The sequence below is a fragment of the Propithecus coquereli genome, unplaced genomic scaffold, assembly GCF_000956105.1.
Source record: "Propithecus coquereli isolate 6110/MARCELLA unplaced genomic scaffold, Pcoq_1.0 Scaffold89, whole genome shotgun sequence".
Lineage (NCBI taxonomy): Eukaryota > Metazoa > Chordata > Mammalia > Primates > Indriidae > Propithecus > Propithecus coquereli.
The window spans coordinates 1,117,568-1,137,577 of NW_012155173.1; the positions used below are offsets into that span (position 1 = coordinate 1,117,568).

General features: G+C 35.8%; 1 protein-coding gene across 1 annotated transcript in view; it reads right to left on the reverse strand.

The window, feature by feature from the left end:
- The window catches only part of RABGAP1 (RAB GTPase activating protein 1), a 144,240-nt gene that overhangs the window by 26,406 nt on the left and 97,824 nt on the right, over positions 1-20,010 (reverse strand). The window contains exons 14-17 of the mRNA XM_012664376.1: positions 10,792-10,905; positions 6,030-6,104; positions 2,464-2,589; positions 1,721-1,864 (exon numbers count right to left, since the gene is read on the reverse strand). Coding sequence (XP_012519830.1) covers positions 1,721-1,864; positions 2,464-2,589; positions 6,030-6,104; positions 10,792-10,905 — 459 coding nt within the window. The remainder of the gene's footprint in view (positions 1-1,720; positions 1,865-2,463; positions 2,590-6,029; positions 6,105-10,791; positions 10,906-20,010) is intronic.

Here is a 20,010-nt window from a genome sequence, read left to right on the forward strand (position 1 = left end):
ATTTTTAGAGAAATTGTGGAAATTTAATAAAGTAAGGAAATGCATTATCTCAGAACTGTCCTGAAAAATAAAAATTGTAGGGCCGACACTCAAAAGCTACTAAAAGTAGACCTAGTTTCTCATTGTTCTGAAGAGAAGAGCTTTTCTTGCCCATTCTCACATTCAACAGGAAAGAAAGCTTCTCTAAAGTATTCCGTGCTTCCGTAGCAAAATATAAAGTCATGGTCTATCAGTAAATAATTCCTGGTGGACTTTTCCTTTATCTTGTGCTGTTCCAATCCATATACAGCAATCACTCCATCCGTGAGCCCAATATTCCAGAACTGAATCTGCTCAGAGATCCCTCCAACCTGCCTTCCTTCATCTAACCAATCAGGGAATCATGGGGGCAAAGGACAAATGAGGGAGGGACTAACCTCTGTTCACCAAGTTAACTGTTAAAGTTTCTGGGCCTCAGTTTCCATAACTAATATTCTCACAAGGGTTTATTGAGATAATCAATTGCAAAATTTATGTGAATTAATTAGCATAACACCCGGCTTTTAGCAACTAACAGACGGTTGCTTATAATAGTGAAAAACTAGATACAATTTAAAGGTTTGGGATTAGAAATTTGTTACATAAATCATAGCACATCCAAATAATGGGATACTTAGCAGCAAGAATAATTGTAATATTTGATAATGTTTATATCTTCTACTGTTTCTTAGAGTATCTCAAGCTGGGTGGTAGATACAAATTCTTTATGAATTTTTGTATGTTTTGAGTTTGGCATAATTAAGACAAATAGAAGGAAATTATGGAGGTGTATGTTCAGGTATATAAGATAAAAAAGATACCAAATAGTATATACAGTATAATCATATTTTTAAATATACACATATAATATTTCAGATAGAAATTATACACATACATATGAACAGAAAGGCTGAAAGAAATATAGACCAAACTATTAAAAGTAGTTAACCTCTAAGGAGTGGGACTAGAAATATTTTAAATTCTTTTAGCTTATATTTTCTATAGTTTACGTAACAAACATATATTATTTTTATAATTATTTTTTCTTAAACGTACACTGCCCCCACGCCCCAGCCCCCAAAATCCCTGAACTATGTCATGGCAAAGACTCTTATTTACTCCAGTATCTATTTTCTTGTTAGTAATAAATTCCCAATTTTTAGCAAATTCCTATCTGGCTTAAAAAACAAAATCCCTCTTGTAGCTAGATGTGGTCATGTAACTAAGACCTGGCCAATAAGTAAAAATGCTGGGTGGAACTTCTGGGAAGTCTCTTTTAAAAAGAGGGATGCATCTCCCCCATCCCCTAACCCTACTGGCATGAATACAGATATCACGGCAGGAGCTCTAATCCACCATAAGGATAAGAGCCATATGCTATGGAAAGGCAGGCTATTGCAAACCTTCTGACTTCTTCTGCATGAGAGAGAAATACTTTTATTTTATTTAGTCATTGTTATTTTGGGGTTTCTTTACTAAATACAATCAAACCTAATACTAACTAATACAAATGTCTAATATAGTATGTATTTCACAGCAGAGTATATCTTTAACTAATGTAGCTTTAGCCCAAGAAGAGTCATTTAAGCCTGGATTTCCCAGCAATGAAATAAAATAACTGAGAACAAATTCTGCTTTGACAGAGCTGACACAGAAGTACACTGCAAACAAAAGCCAAAGTGCTGTGACCTCTGATACATACCTCACATAAAAGCAGGTCGATGATATGAAAGACCATGTAGAGAGGGAATTTTGCAGTGAAAAGCGTAAGAAACCACTGGGAGGCATACATGTGTGCTTCAAGGCTTATATCCAGGAAGTGGTTGTACAGGTCGGGAATGTATTCCTGAAATAGCAAACTAATTAGTTCTGGGCACATATGCATCTGTCAAACTCCCACTCAGGAGGCTCATAAATCTACCAGTAATAGGCCAAAAAAGTCATATACTTAATGTTTTCCTAAAAATCTCCAAAGTGCTCAGAAGAACACTTATCATCTGGTATTAAGCTGGCACTCGACTCGGCTCTCTTTTCCAGACCACAAACTAGCTCTAAAGAAAGAGGAATCCCCAAAATGGTGACAAGTATTTGGGAAGACAATTTTCTTTCCAAGTTATAAAAATGTTTGGGGAAGTTTGTTTCGCCTATGAGAATCCTACCCAGTCAGCTTCAGAGCCTTGGTGAATACTTCTGGACTGAGATGGCTGTGGAAAAGGCCAATACAAAGTCATCTGATCTTTTGGATGTTTATCAGCTCACATCCATCAGGTTTACACGTTGTTAATCCTGGCATCATTATCACACAGTGAGAAATGATAAAAATAAAGCCTGTCCTTAACCATGGAAGGCTAAGGCAATTACCATCGCTCCCTGGCATCATTTTATCAATCTAGTTTTCCCTAATCCTATACTCTTTTGTCAAAGGTAAGCAGTTTCTCTTTTTACCTGCATGAGGCGCTCCAACTGGTAAAATTTGCAATGCAAATCTTCAAAGTTTTGCTTGAAAAGTTCCCTGAGGCCATAGTCAAACATGATCTTGACCAGAACACTGAATGCCTGTTCTTCAGGCATCTGTAACAGATAGGCAAGAGAGGGAGAGCAGGTGGTGGGAAATCACAAAACATACTTAAGGATGTTAAATTCGTATATTTGTACAAAAGATTAAATTCGTCTTTTTATTGTCTTAGCAGAAAATTTAGTGCTATGCAAAAACTCGGGTCTAAAATTACATTTTATAACATTCATTCACTCAGCCAAGAAATAGTTAATGACGCCTACTCTGTGTCAGCACTGTTCTTGTCCTCAAGGAGTTTCCATACAACTATTATATATTAAATGTAATATGAATTAGACAGAAAGATCAGTAATAATAAAGAACAGGAAGTTTTTATTTTGTCTGCCTGAGGACAAGGTTTGAAGAGAGGACAAAATTTGAGCTAAGTAGGAATAGGATGATACACAGTGCAGGTGAGACTTTTGTTTAACCATTTTACCTCTCTTAGCTGATACTCATTCTAGTAAAACTATTTCTCTTCCTCATTGGTGATAGAAACATAACTTGTTATAGAAGAACTTTATACATTCTAAGGCTTGCAGCAATGCTTTAAGATGCTTGCAGTAATGTTTAAAAGTACTAAAAAACCCTCTTCACTTCTATTTACAAATACTATCCATTTATAATAATACCTACATCTTTCAAAGCTTTATGGAAAAACATTTCCCTGAGAAGCTGGCAAGAAGTCTAGTTTTCAAAAAAAGGAGTGGAATAAAAAGCACTGGAAATGTTATTTACGGCTTGGTGTGACTATAGCAAGCCTTCAGAACAGTCAAGATGGTGGACAGGCTTCTGTGGAACAAGATAGAGGTAGGCTGGAGAACACAGAAATCACTGAGAATAAAGCAGAGCTAAAAAGCAAATCAGATTGAGTAACAAATGAGAAAAGCATAGCAGATTATTACTGGAAAGGTAAGGGTATTTGGGGCAAAGACCAGATCTTTGAAGCCTTTGTCATGGAAAGCAACTTCACTTTGCTACATGTGAGGGAGATGTCACCTGACCCACAGTGGTGATTCTGATGCTAGGTAGCCCATCTCTCTTCACTCTGAAACAAGCATTTATCTTAACACTATGGCAAGCAGAACAGAATTGAAAACAAGCCATTGAGGATTTGATCAGAAACTCATTTTTAAGGGGTTATGATACTTAAATAAGGATAGATGTCTGTTGGCTGAAGGTAAGAACAAAGATAAACCACATAAGTTGTGAGACTTTGAGATATAAACTCTGATTAAAACAAAATAAAAACTTGACCTCTTTATTAATGTCAGAGCTTTATCATATTTTCACATGATTACCAATAATAACAAGCTAGGTTCACAGTTAAGAAAAACCAAAGTAGTTTGTGTTTTATTTGTACAAGTTGAGCATCCCAAATCCCAAAATGTGAAATGCTCCAAAACCTGAAACTTTTTGAGCCTGATGCTCAAAGGAAATGCTCACTGGAACATTTTGACTTTTAAATTTGGGATGCTCAACTGGTAAAATGCAAATATTCCAAAATCTGAAAAAACTTGAAATCCATAAACACTTCTGGTCCCAAGCATTTCAAATAAGGGATATACAACGTGTATTGCAACCTACACAAAATGGCTTAATACCCTCAACAAGCTTCCCATTGCTTAAAGAAGCAATATCCACACTCTCTGACCTGCCTCCATGGCTGTCCCTAGCTCTCTCCTCTATTCCCCATCACTCAGGTTGTTCTAGTCACAATGCCCTTCTTTCGGTTCCTTCCATATGCCCAGTGTTTCCCCGTTTCACAGTTTCTATATATTGTGCTATTCACTTCGCCACTAATGTTCTACTCTGTATTCTCTTCCTTTTAAAATTGTTTTATTATTTTTATAACATTAAAAAAAGTTAAATGACACAGAAAAATACAAAAGAGAATGATGCCTCTTCTCATTTATCAAGTTGCACCTTAAAGGTTACCTCCTCAGAGAAGCCTTTAATCTATGTAAGCCTCCCTGATAATTTTGCATCAAACTTTTTTTTTTTCTTGAGACAGGGTCTTACTACAATAAGACGGTGCAGTGGTGTGATCACAGCTTACTACAACCTCAAACTCTTGGGATACTCCTGCCTCAGCCTCCTGAGTAGCTGGGACTTTAGGTGTGTGCCACCACCTCCAGCTAATTTTTCTATTTTTTTGTAGAGACGGCGTCTCGCTCTTGCTCAGTCTGGTCTCAAATTCCTGACCTCAAGTGATCCTCCTACCTCGGCCTCCTAAAGTGCTAGGATTACAGGCATGAGCCACTGCACCCAGCCTGTATCAAACTTTAATATACCTTCATAGCACCACTGAAATTAATAACCATAGACTTGTGTAATTAGTTTGCTGGATTCACTAGCTCTGTATCCATAAGGACTGGGGCCGTGTCTACCTTATTCACCTCTCATCTCCAGCATAGTACAGACCACAACAGATACTCAAAAACTCTTTGCTGACATCACCTGTGTGGTATTCTTGACAAGCATTTTAAATTGAATCATGAGAAAATGAGACAAACCAAGAATGTGGGACATTTTATGTGACAATTTGCCTGAATTTTTCAAAACTATCATAGGCACAGAACACAAAAAAGGCAAGAAGGTAATTTAGATTAAAAGAATGTCTTGATTAGAAAAAAAGCTATAAAGAACTCTACAGAGTAGACAATGGGGGAAACTAAATGTGGATTGTGTATCAGACATTACTGAATCAATGTGGAATTTCTTGGATGTGATCGTGTTATTATGGTTATGCTGTAGAATGCCCTTATCCTTAGAAGGCACATGCTCAAGTATTTAGGAGTGAAATATCTTGATATTTGCTACTTACTTTTAAAAAATAATTTCAAAAATCTTTCTGGAGTAAAAAATAAAAATGTGTATATATGTGCATGCCTGCGTGTAAGAAAAGAGAAAAGAGAGACACAGAGACAAAAAGAGAAAAGGCAGTGTGGAAAATATTAATTGGTAAATTCAGTAAACAATATTCGCGTTAACAATTTTTCAACTTTTCTATAAATTTGCAAGAAAATCAAAAAGTTGGAGGGCACAGGTCTTTGCTGAGCAAATGAATGAACAAAATGGCACTCAAAGAGAGCCAAATTTTCTGCCTTCCTCCCACTCCAATAAATAAATCCCAAAACAAATGTTAATGACAGTGGCTACTTTAGAGAAGATAAAATATCCCCAAGGGTCCAACCAATGCTAAAGTTCATCCAAGCATCCTAGTAACAAAAAGGAAGTCTATCCTTGTACTAGTTTTCAACACTGCCATTTATTCTCATCATGTTTCTCTTCCATGATGACATTAAGTTAATTTAAGGAAAAAGTTTCCAGATATAGGGGTTAAAACTCATGTCTAAGAGTCTGGCCAAACCCAATATAAAACCATGCTCAAGCCTAAGGCTAGTATAAGTGAGGCAGGCCATGTGTAAGTCATAATAGAGACCTAATTACTCACATGGAGAAGCAGCACAGCAGCAAGAAATGACTGGCCCTGGCAATAGCCAATCTCTTCATCATACACGGAATAAGCCTGGAAAAAAAACCCATAAGGAATGTAAATGAACATAGCCACTAGTGGGTCAGGGCAGCCCTACAGGAATATAAGACCCTGGAGGATGCAAGCCACACCCCACTGGGACATTTTGATGGACAATGAATGATGTCAACACTTCTCTCTAATCTCAGTTTTTTTCTTTACAATCAACAGAACTGTCACCATGGTATTTCCTGTGGCCAAGGAGTGGGGAAGGTTAAGCAAAAACCACTTTAGCACTAAAAAAATGTTTCTCGTGTTTCCTTGTTGTTCAGTCTGTTCCTTCTGCTTGGGATGGTCTTTTTCTCTCTTCTTTGTCTGAAAGAGACACTCTTCCTTCAGGCCGCAATCTTATTTCAACTATCTCAGAATTAATCCCTCTCTTCTCTGTGCCTCTGTGGTAACTGCTACGCATGCATGGTGATTACAGCACCTACCACACTGCATTTTAACTGTCCATCTTCTCTACTGGATTGTGAGCTTCTTGACGTCCTATTCAACCTAGCCAGCACCTCACATGTAGCACGCACTTACTAAACACTGGTAATGTTATTCATTTTTCTTTCTGGGAAAAACTCTCTTGGCAAAGACACCAAAATACAATTTTTTCCACAATACCAGTAATAACTTTTCTGATAAGAGGATTGCTCTGAAACCTCTGTGGGTTCCTCTGGAATTATGACTTTTATTTTTCTTGGCAGCAAATGATTACTACCCATCTCCTCTGAACATTATCTTGAATAGAACATTGACATCTAACATTCCTCATGGTTAACTCTTTGATTCTTTAGAGTTCTGTTTTTATGATTAATATTTATAGTTCTCACATAAACTATGGTAGAAAGAGAAATTCTTACAGATTCAAGATGTTATTCCCTGTTTGGCAAATTTATTTCTAGTGAAACTCCCTTTTTTCTCCATTTCTTTTTTGTGCCAAGGTTCCTGTGTGTCCCAAGAAAGAAATTTAGAATTGAGTATGTTTAGAATTTATCTCTTAGCAAAAACTGATGCCAACGTTTACCAAATAATGAAGTTAATATATAAATGGGTTTCATTATTTAATAGCTTTTGGCGAAACTATAGCTTTTAAAAACACAAATATTATAATTACGCTTTCATAAATTAAGGCAGAATTTAATGCAATCTTCTTATGCCCCCTGATTTCATCACAGCTTATCTGATAAGAGAGCTCCAGAATGAGAAACATGTATGCTTTCTCCAAAGACAAGATATGCAAAGAGAACTTTGGAAGTAATCTGTTTGTAATACAATGAGGTACCACTTTCCACCTATCAAATTAATAAAACTTAATAAATGTTAATGCCAATGTTGTTAAGACTGTGTTATAAATGAGTAGTAATATATGCCAACACAGTTCTTTGGAAAGCAGTTTGGCAATGTCTTTGAAGTTACCCATCAATAGTTTATTAGTTACAAAAGAGCAGAGGTTTTAGAGTTAGTCAAAGTTGGACTTAAATGCCACAACTGCTAATATCTAGGTCTAGATCTTGTGCATGTCACTTAAATTCTTTATTTGTAAGATGAGAATAAACACAGTATTAATATCATAGAGTTAATACATTATTCTCTTCAGTCCTCTCATTTAAAGTGCTCAGCACATATAGCATAACAAAGTATGTAATAGGATGAAAATGTATTGAATTTCTACAGGTGGAAAAAAGGGGATCATGTTTTTCAGGCTGATGGAAGAGATTAAAAGAATGCATACAGACAGGAAATTACATGATATATTTGGGAAATGTTTGGAGTATAAGGTTCATGTTGACTGTAATGAAACATGAAGAAGTCATTTCACTGATTCACCAACAATTTTTTTAATCTTTAAAAAAATTTTTTATTTTTAATTATTATGAGTACATAATAGTTATATATATTTATAGGGTACAGGTGATGTTTTGATACAGGCATACAATGTGCGTTAATCAAATCAGAGTAATTAGGATATCCATCACCTTAGGCATTTATCATTTCTTTGTGTTAGGAACGAACAATCTAATTCCACTTTTTTAGTTATTTTAAAATATACCCTAACTTACTGTTGATTACAGTCACTTTGTTGTGCTATCAAATATTGTTTTTTCTATCTAATTGTATTTTTGCACCCATTAACCATTCCCACTTTGTCCCCCTTCCCCCAACTATCCTTCCTAGCCTCTGGTAACTGTCACTCTACTGCCTCCATGAGATCAACTGTTTTAAGATTTAGCTCCCACATATGAACGAGAACATGTGAGATCTGTACTTCTGTGCTTGGTTTATTTCACTTAACATAATGTTCTCCAGTTCCATCTATGTTGTTGCAAATGGCAGGATCTCACTCTTTTTTAAGGCTATATAATATTCCATTATGTATATGTACCACAATTTATCCATTCATCTGCTGATGGACACTTAGGTTCATCAACATTTAATGAGCACCTACTATAGGCCGAACACTATGCCAAGTGCTACAGATGCTACCATATATAAGAAATGAATCCTGTCCTTGAAAACATCACAGTTCAGTGGGGAAGTTAGACAGGTAAATCAATCAGAGTACAGTGAGAAGTCCAATGTGGCTAAAGCATAAAATATTCGGGGAAGAAGTAGCAAGGGATAAGCCAGCATACATTATAAAATACAGGGCTGTCCAGAAAGTATCCAGCCTGACTGGACAGCCCTCATATCTTCAATGCTAAGCTAAGGAATCTAGGACCAGAAAATGATCTCAGGAGGTTACATTTCATTCTATGGATTATAAAGCAGCACTAAAGGTTTTTGTGGAGGCCACCAAAATGATCCAATTCTGGGATAAACATGGAGCAAATAATGAACTAGAATCCAAAGACAGGGAGACTAATTCAAGGCAGCTTATGTAAAAGGGCCAGCAACATAAGATGTTGGCCTGTACCAGGGCAGTCCAGGGAGAAGGAAGTGTAGCTAAAAGAGACATCAATCATATCTAACTCAACCTGGACAAAGGAAGAAAAAGAAAACTGACAGAAATAATTACATCTTTAGGAGGACAATGGCATGGAGGAAAAAGGAGGACTGTTTTTTAATTAAAAGAGATACAAAAACTAAATGTAATGTGGATCTTGCTGGATCCTGATTGTAAGCAATTGTATAAGGACATTTAAGGAAATCTGAATGTGTCATGGCTCTTAGATGGTATAAATGGATAATGATCTTACTTTTTAGAGATGCACAGTGACGAATTTAGAATCATGAAGTCTAATATTTGCTCTGCAGTACTTCAGGAAAAAGACAAAAAGGGACAGATGAAGCAACTATGACAATATGTTGACAAATATTGAATTAGGGTGGGGAATAGATATAAATTATACTAATCAACTTTTGTGTATGTTTGAAAATTTTCATGATGTAACACGTTTTTAAATGAACTCTATTTTTATACCTGTTCTTTTTTTGCTGTACTTGACATGGAGATTAATTGGCAACTGGAAACTCAGACCTTGAATTCATGTAGATCTGGGAATATGTGTGCAGTGGTAATAGCGAAAGCTTTGGGAGTAGAAGAGATCATGCACAGAGATAGTGTAGAGCTAGAGGAACTACCAACTAAGCATCTGGGGGAAGGCCTCTGTTTTAGGGGCAGGTAGAGAGAGATAAAATAATGAAGGAGTTGGAGAAGTCACGAGAGAGTGACAGCATAACCAGGAGAGTGAAATGTCAAGAGAAGAGAGCTATGAAGAAGGTCATGAGCTAGGAACTAGAGTACAGTGGGGTCAGAAGTATATAATGAGGGACCAGAGGCAGTGAACACAGGGTTTCTTTCCGAGAAATTCTGCAGTAAGGTGAGGGAGTGACTGCTTAAGTGGGGAAAAAAAAATTGAAAAATAGCTAAAAAAAAAAAAAAGATCAGAGAGGAAGATTATAATAGAAATCATAGCTTTGCAAGTCCTACGGAAAAATTAAACTTAAGAAACATTTCTCTAAACTCTAATTGCCTTTATAGTTTAAATCATCTAATTTATCATTGGTGAGCCTATCCTTCATTGCTAACCTGCCCTAAAACTAGCTGTTAGTTTTTCCTTCTCAATCATAATATATGAGTTCCTTAAGGACATGTCTTATGCTTTGCCTGTACTTTTTACACAGCAGATGCTAAATAAGTACTCAATTAGCTTGGAGGGGCAGGGATGGGAAGACTGAAGACCAGTTCTGAGGACACATGAAGACTGAAAAATTCTGGTCCCAACTTCCCCTTTGATGGCCTTGCAGTTCTGATGTACCAAAATCTATTTGAAAATGGATCATTGAAATTGAACAGACTATCATTTCCTTTATAGTGTTCACATACAGACCTTTTGACAGACATCAGTATTTGCCACCATTTTTTACGCTGCAGTGCTGTAGGTCCACCTGGATGGACATCAGCACTTCCCACTTTTTGATGGCAACCTAGGTACCAAGTTTATCACTTATAATATGAATACTGAAAAGGAGTTTGCAATGTTAGAGGATTCAGAAGCTCTTAACATAAAAACAAATTTTGAAACTCTAAATATGGAGCCAGGGGTCTGTCATCTGAAAATCTTGATGCAAAGAGAAAAAGAAACCCTACCATTTTATTTCTAATTATTTCCTGTTCTTTAATGAGTCTAAAATGGTGGTGTTACCTTTGAATTTATAAAATCTCATATTTTTTTATGAGAAATACCTTGCATATTTTATATAAAGAATCTTGTCCATCTCCTCCTGTGTCCTTAAAGTAGTCATGGGCTGGGAATGTCCTGTTAATATCCCGGGTAATAGCACTGTCCTGGGGAGACTCCTGTGGAAACATGAGGAGGAGGATCAGTTAGTTAGGTCAATCATGTAAATACTTGTTCAGGTTTATACAACAAGGTCTTCTCATTTACATGCTTTAAAATGTCGCAAGGACATACATATACATATACATATGCATAGCCATAGTTGCTGCCTCTTTAGGGACCAACCACTCAAGCAAAAGCCAACATAAAGAGGAAAAATGATGAAGAAAAGTAGCTTTTTTCACTCTATACACTCCATGTTATACTCTATCCCTACTGCAAAGAAGGGCAGCTGGTGACTGTTCTTTTGTAAGACTGAAAATGTGCTATTCAAAATGGATCTCCCACAGGAAAATACTCAACCTAATCTCAAAAGAAGGAGGTAAAGTGCTCCTGTTAGAAAAACTGGGTAAAAAAATTGCTGCTTTAATTGATCCTTTGGCATAAAGCCCATGTGCCAGTTCTCAAATGGAAAGAAATTTCTTAACTGGATTTTGTCTTAGGGACAAATGGCATAAGAATGCACACAACAATCTACTCAATATGAAACAAGACCACCAAATGCCAAGGGATTCAAACAGACTATGGGAAGATATCCTTTTTTTTTTTTTTCCAATGGACAAAAACTGTTTCCTCTTCTATAATGAGTTAACTAAAACCAAACAAACGTCAATAATATCACCAACCCTTCATAAAACATACCAACCACCCAGTTATTTCTAATACTTTCCCCTTGTTAAATTTCATTTGCTCACATACTAAAGAACTGGCACACAGAAGCATGACCTTCTACTTTAACAATACACTGTCTTCATAGCTAGCACAATACAGTTGATTCTCCTTGGTGAGAATACATCATAATCAGCACACCATCCAAGAGCCTGACAGTCTTAAGTTTTAAGATGAAAAATGAAAGTGATACTCTTCTCTGGTCCAGGAATTTTTCTAGCCTTTCAGGTAATCATGTTCACAGGGCTATGAATATTCTATAGTTGTGGGATTTGAACTGACAAACTTTAAAGCCTAGGCTCTTTCTTAACCGGTAAATTATTTATACTTTGAAAGACATTGCCAAATTGTTTTCCAAAGAGCTTTACTCATTTATGTTAATACTAGTTATTAACACAGTTTTAATAACAATTAAGACAACTCAGAACTGTGGTGATCTCTGACAAAAGGAAAAAATCCAAGGTGAGACCTAAGACTACAGCAGCTAGTTCTATGGTGGCAACTTCTAGGTTATATATAGCACATGGAGAAGGACCTGAAACAGAGCTGTGGTCTGGGGGTATCTCCATGTACCAAGGAGAGCAAGCACACAGAATGTGGGGAGGGCAAGGAGGCTAGAACTGTGGGGCATAGTACTTGTAAATACTTGTTCAGGTTTATACAACAAAGTCTTCTCATTTACATGCCTTAAAATGTAGCAAGGACATATATATACACATACATACGCATAGCCATAGTTGCTGCCTCTTTAGGGACCAACCACTCAAGCAAAAGCCAACATAAAGAGGAAAAAAGAGAGGAATAAGCTAAACAGAGAGAGAGACAGAGTTGTAGAGTTATCTAGAAGGGTCCCTTTGAGTCATGAATCATAATGAAAAAATGATAAATGGGACACTTCATCAAAATTTTAAAATCTTACTATACCAAAGCTACTATTAAAAACATGAAAAGGTAAGCCACAGACCAGGACAATTCAGAATATATATCTCTTAAAATTAATAAAGAGACAAACAACCAATTAAAAAAGAAGTGGAAGGTGTATAAAAGATTGAATAAATACTTCACTAAAGAAGATACAACACATGGGAAATAAGCACTTTAAAAGATGTCAACATTGTTAGTCATCAGGGAAATGAAAATTAAAACCACAATGAGATTCCCCTCATACCTACTAAATGCTTAAATTAACAAGAACCAAGATACCAAGTGTTGGCAAAGGGACAAGAAACAACTGGAACTCCTGTACATTGCTGGTGGGAAGGCAAAATGATAAAAATACTCGGGCCAAAGTTTGGCAGTTTCTTATAATATTAAATGTATACCTGCCATACAACCCAGTGATTTCATTCCTAGGTGTTTACCTAAGAGAAATGAAAATATATATGCATGCAAAGACTTGAACTCAAATGTTCATAGTAGCTTTATTCCTAATAGCCCAAACTGGAAACCAGTGATTCATATGAATTTACTCTAGGGATTCTATAAAACAACAATGAAAGCTCTGAAACAAGCTAAAAATGACAGACTACAGTTTAAGGCAAGCATGAAGTTTAGAAAATTAGATTGAGAATTGAAAGAAATATGGAAAGTTCCAAAATATTTTATATCAGTAATATCAATCATATCAGACTGAAGGAGAAGACAACCTGAAAAGGATACATAGTTATTAGAGATATATATGATTTGGAAATTCAAATTCACCTAGGATAGAAAAATAACAAAAAACTGAAAACATTCTATAACTGGTCAGTTCTCAGCAATCTGCCATCCCTTATCTATTGATCATGGGAGTAGAGTCATCAAAGAATGAAAGGGTAAAATGTCCTGGAAAGAAGGTCAATTTGAAATTTCACACACTGAATTTTTGAGGCCTTCAAGAATGATAATATTGCTTGACACTCTGTGAGGAAAAAAAAAAAAAAAAAAGAATGATAATAAATCAAGGAGTTCCATGTGAACAACTTGCTTAACATATTTGGTCTTAGGAAATATGCTGAAGAACTTGGAATAAATCCATTTGACTTGCCAGAGGTCAAGCCACAAAAAAAATGACCCAGAAATTCTAACAATGACAAATTTAGTAAATTCCTATCAGAATGACATCATTAAATTTGAAAAGGTTCTGAAAATAAAGCTACATTATGAATGATCCTTTCCTAAAAGAACACAGCAAAGAGCTTTTGCAAAATATCCAAACCCAGGGCTTATAAAATTAAGCTTTACACAACAATACATATTCCTTTTGTTTCTAATGAGTTAAACGTAGATGTAGATGATGCAAAGAGCTTGCTGGTGCAACGTACATTGGATAACACTATTCATGGCCAAATTGATCAAGTCAACCAAATATATCCTCTCAACCAGGCTGTAGCTAGTAAAATGGCTTCACAGATAACAAGCTTTTATAAATGTACTTAAGGCAACAGTGCAGAGATGGAAACCTTAAAAGAATAGGGAATGAAATGTACTGTCAGTTGATATGTCCTGAAAATTTTGTTATGGCAGTGGTATTTTTTGATCAAATGGTTTTGTGTTTTGGCTGCTTCATTTATCCCAAGAAAAACAGCTTTAATCTCCAGAAGAAAACGAAAATGCTATAGGATTATGTAGTACTGACATCTTGCAAACCTTTTCTGTAAAAGGTCAGATAACAAGAATTTTTGGTTTTGGGGGCCATTCAGTGTCTCAATTATTCAACTCTCCCCTTGTAGAACAGCTAAATACAATATGTAAATAAGTGAGCACTGCAGTGTTCTAATAAAACTTTATTTACAAAACCAAGAGGCATGCTGAATTTGGCCCCCAGGTGATAGTCTGCCAACCCTCTGCTCTAAATACACAACACAGTAATTTGCTATGGGCAACATGACCAAAGATTTTTATTATGATTTTAAATATACTGACACATTACTTTGATTAATTTTATATATGTTTTGCCCACAGAAATTCTGTCACAACCTATTATAACTTGAAATGTATACCTCTTTGAATACTTGCTTTTTTCATGTAATAACAAATGCTAAAAATGTTCACTGCACTTTGAAAAAGTCAATTTTCAAAAGTCTGTATATGCAATGTAGTAAAAGTTTAAATGAAACCCTGTAATTATAGTGGCATGCCATATCCATTGTATTTCAACCAGCAAAATAAACAGTATATGTAGCTCAGAAATGATAAACAAACACACTGACACACATTAGACTGGCTAAAATAAAAATACCAAATGTTGGTGAGGATGTGAAATGAATGGACCTCTTAATTGTTGCTAATGGGCATGCAAAATGATATAACCACTTTGATAAACTACACAGCAGTTTCTTGTAAAGTTAAAAATATAGTTAACTACGATGACCCAGCAATTCAATTCCTAATAACCTTATTTGCAATAGCCCCAAACTAGAAACCCCACATGTCCATCTACAGAAAAAGACAGAAATTATGGTGTCATATAATGAAATACTACCCAGCAATAAAAATGAAACTCTAACACCTGCAACAACTTAGATGAATCTTAAAAACATTATGTTGAGCAAAAGCCTACAGTGACAGAAATCAGAAAGTGGTTACTTGGCGGGGGGCGAGGAGTAGGGTAGGAAATCAGTTGGAAAGGGGCATGAGTAAACTTTCTGAGATGATAGAAATGTTACTACCATCTCTGGTTGGTGGCTATACAGACATACACAACTATCAAAATGCATCAAGATGAACACTTAAGGTGTACATTTTCCTGTCTGTCAATTATGCTGCACTTACAAAATACTAATTTCATTCCCCACCTGCCCCCACCAATGTTTCTTAAGACTTCCCTATTTTTGTGAATGGCAGTAGGTGTTAGCATCTTCTCTATCATATGGTCCCAGAACCAAACAGATTTCTGATTTTAGCTCCCACAAATGATCACTAAGCTGGAGCAGAGTCTGAAGTCAGTTTCTTCTATTCACTTCTAGTATATTATCCAAGGTCAGACCTATGTTTCGTCTTAACAAAATTAGTAACAGCCTAAATGACTGTCTTAAGTCAGTTTGGGCTACTATAACAAAATACCAAGAACTGGGTAGGTTATAAGCAACAGCAACTTATTTCTCACAGTTCTGTAGGCTGGGAATTTTTTTTGCTTCCTCATAATAATAATACTAGGGGAGGGGGGGCAGAAATAAAGAATTTCACCACTCAGATATAACTGTGACTATTTGGTAGACATATGCCTACCTATTACACAATTATTTTTGTAAAATAAGTTTAGACTTATTTATTTATTTATTTATTTTGAGACAGGGTTTTGCTCTATTGCCCAGGCTAGAATACAGTGGCATCATCATAGCAGACTGCAGTCTTAAATTCCTGGGCTCAAGTGATCCTCCCGCTTTGGCCTCCTGAGTAGCTGGGACTACAGGCACGCGCCACCGCACCCCACTAATTTTTAAATTTTTTTGTAGAGACAGGGTCTTGTTATGTTGCCCAGGCTAGTCTTGAACTCTTGGTCTCAAGTAATCCTCTCACCTCAGCCTCCCAAAGTGCTGGGATTACAGGCATGAGTCACCATACCTGGCCGAGTTCAGACTTTTTTAAATTACTTTTTTTTTTTTTTTGAGACAAGCTGTCGCTTTGTCACCCAAGCTGGAGTGCAGTGGCATGATTACAGCTACTGAAGCCCTGGGCTCAAGCAATCCTCATGCTTCAGCCTCCCAAAGTGCTGGAATTACAACAGGTGTGAGCCACCGTGCCAAGTCCTACTCTACCATTTTTAATGAGAGTGAACTATCACATGGTTAAACCATAATTTACTCTGCCAAATCTCCAGCTTTAGTATATTCAGGCTGTTCTTCTCCTTTTGCTATAAACAAGGATATAAAGTAGAGCAATGATTTTTAAGGGAGAGAAAATAGTTTCCACAATCACTCCATTCCCCCAAAGATTCAGCCTAATCCTTGTTTTTGGATTTTGAGTTATACTGCCAATTTGTCTCCCAGGAAATTTGTAACCATATCTAAAACACATTGGGACCACTCTTAATTATTCTGCTCTGTTTTGGAATAATCATTTATATACTTGTCCTACCCTCCTTCTTGCCTATATATAACTAAGAACTGAATCTAAAGTTGCAAAGTATTGCATATAAAATTTGTTGACTCTATCCCCCATTCTAACTGCAGTACATGGTTTGCTGAACCCACATATCAACTGATAAAAAAAAAGTCAGTACAACATACACACATTTGCTTGCTCTGTCAGTTGAGAGGGCGTAGAAGCAATAACGTACAGTAGCAATGAACACACCTAGTGTCTAAATCTTGGTATCTAATTACCATTTGCTAATAAAAGGAGCCAATCCTCTGAGAAACAGTTGATTGTAGGACTAGGGTAGTTAAGTACGCAAGATGAACCTGGAACATCTTGTGGTGCCAAAAATTAAGGAAGCACTTCCCTTTGCTCCCACCACAAAGAAAACCTATTTTGATGAGGGTATATCATAGGGACATGATAGAGCCACCTGAAAGAGTTCCCAATGGTCAAAGCTGCAGCAATTTGAACAAAAAAATAAATCAGGTAGTACTGGGTTATAACTTAAAGTATAAAAGAAATACTCATGAGTCTATACTTATATAGATGGAGAAGAAGAGACAAATCTCTCATGCAGAAGAATTCCAAATAACTTATACAGATACTCTACCCTCAAGGAAGAGGAGCATAACTCCACATTTCTTAAATATGGGCTATGCAAGTGACTTCCTTTGGAAGAGTACAGTACAGTATGGAAAGGAGGGGAAGAGTAACTTTACAGTGGAGAAATCCAACAAACGTGACCTCAGCCAAATGATCACGGTCAACATCAACAGTGATGTCATGCTGATAGCATGTGCATGTACCCTAGGTATGATGTCATGAAAATGGCACTTTATGTTCTACCTCCTCAAAACTCATAACTTCATGAGAAAAACATCAGACTAATCCCACTAGAGGGACATTCTACAAAATACCTGAGCAGTATTCCTTAAAACTGTCAAAGTCATTAAAAAACAAGGAGAGTCTAAGAAACTGTAATAGTCAAGAGGAGGAACCTAAGAAAACATAAGGACGAAATGTAATGCACTATCTTGGGTGGAATCCTGGAGTAGAAAAAGGATACTAGATAAAGACTGAGGAAATCTGAATAACGTTTGGATTTTGGTTAATAATATCAATATTGGGTCATTAATTGTAATAAATGCACCCTACTAATATAAGATGTTAATAATAGAGTTAATAACAGGGTATATGGGGATTCCCTGTAATATTTTCACAATATTTCTGTAAATCTAAAACTGTTCTTAAAAATAAAGCTTACTTAAAAAAAAAAGGTATTACCTCTTTATTCTACAAAATGGAAATTTAGACTTAGAGAGGTTAAGTCACTCAACTTCACATACCAGCACTTATTAAGGTACTCAATAAAATGCTGGACTAAATTTTTAGAATAAAACTAATGAAATGAATGTTGTGGATATGTGCCCATCAGTATCAAAGGTAGGCTCTGTTCATGTGTCTGATCTGTAGGTGATTTCTTTCTTAGCCCCAATTATGATGCTCTTTGAGTGTACATGATAAAGCAATGGTGAGGTTCTGTTACTTTTTTAAATTTTAAGGCTCTCCTAAAATAGTTTGTGCAGACAAAAATCTAAGGAAATAGCATTTGTGCTGTTTTCTTTTCCCCAGCTTGGTTTTAAAAGTCATCCATTTGTTCAAATCACAGTCATACCACATACTGTAATCTTTCTGGACAACTATTTTTATACCTTACTGTGAGAATTGGCCCACTGGGTAACTTCTCAGGATTAACAAGTTACTGGGAACTGAAGGAAACCCTTTGAATACACACCCTTTGTAAACTGAAGTTGAAAAATAGAAAGCTAAGAATGGCAGGAAGAAAAAGAAAGTACCCAAACAAACAAAAAGCAGTGGAAGGCTGCCATGAGAAATAACCAGCATAGAGAAGATTATGATTTCGAAAGTAGCTTGTTGTTGCCCAAAGAAAAAGTTAGTTCCTATTAAGAATAATTTGGAATGTTATAAATGCTTTATTAAAAGCCATCATGTAATACTCAAGAAAACAGAATAAAACAACACCAAAACCCCACTCCAATATATATCACATCCTATCTTTACAATATATTTCATAGGAATAAGATAAGAATTTTTGGTTATATTTTCTTCTTTAAAAGTCAGCTACAGCTTGTCAGAAGTTGTTTTAAAGACTTGGTTTTCAAAAGACAGAATAAAAACTCTAAAGGACAGTTGAATTGAAGGGGTGCGATGCTAAAAATAAATAAATGAGGACTGAAAATTCCCTGAGGCAAAATTATTATCTCTCAATTACATGTCATTCTTGTCATTTGTAATTTCATTTCACATGTTTAGAAGTAGAAATGATTTTAAGTGAACAAAATAAAGAATGAGAGTAAGATTGTTAAACTTATGAAAACAGATGTTCCTATGTTTGGGGAAGACCAAGATGGTCCTACAAAAATCTGGAAATTTTCTTTCAATTGGTTATGTTATATCTCACAGCATTTCTAATTAGATAGAGCCAAAAAACATGATAAAGAAAAACAATGACATTACTTTATCCCTTGATAGCTTTGTCTACTAAAATCAAATAATGTATACATCTTCAGGAATGCCTCACAAGAATTCTGACAAAATAAAAAGAAGGTATGTATAGTATTCTTAGCCTTAGACTTAATAAGCAGACTTATGGGTTACCATAAATTCTCTGACACTGTATGCAAAGTTTTGCATGCATTTTCTAAGAGTGGTTAGGGCTTTTAACAGATTCACTAGAATGTTAAACTCCATGAGGGCAGAGATTTCTGTTTCGTTCACGTGTATCTCTAGCAGAGGAGAGTGCCTGACACACAAGCAGGCACTCAATGAATACTTGTTGAATAAATTAATTCTTGAGGGCATATATGACACACAATAAGGTTCAGAGCCACTTGTCTAAAAGAAATTTCCTATTGTCAAATGCACTTTCACAGACTTAAAAATAATAATTATTTAAGTAACAATAATATGTAGATCTATCTTAACCACCATTTGAGGTAGATACTATTTTCCCCCATTTGACAAATGAGGAAAAAAGTCAAATCACTTGGCTAGAAAGTGGGGAGCTGGGCCTGAAGCCCAACTGGTCTGGATTTCTAACCAACATTCTTGACTCAAATGAATATATACTATAAAAGTGAAAACATGTTATCATTTAAAAAATTTTTTTTTTAAAAAAGCTTTTCTAGACACTTATAACTGAAATTACCATGACATAGACTTTGAAGACGAGCCTTTTTTTTTTATTCATATTAGAATGCTTCCTTGGACGAAGGTTGTTCAGTATTTATGAAAAAGCAGAAATAAGTAAGGCC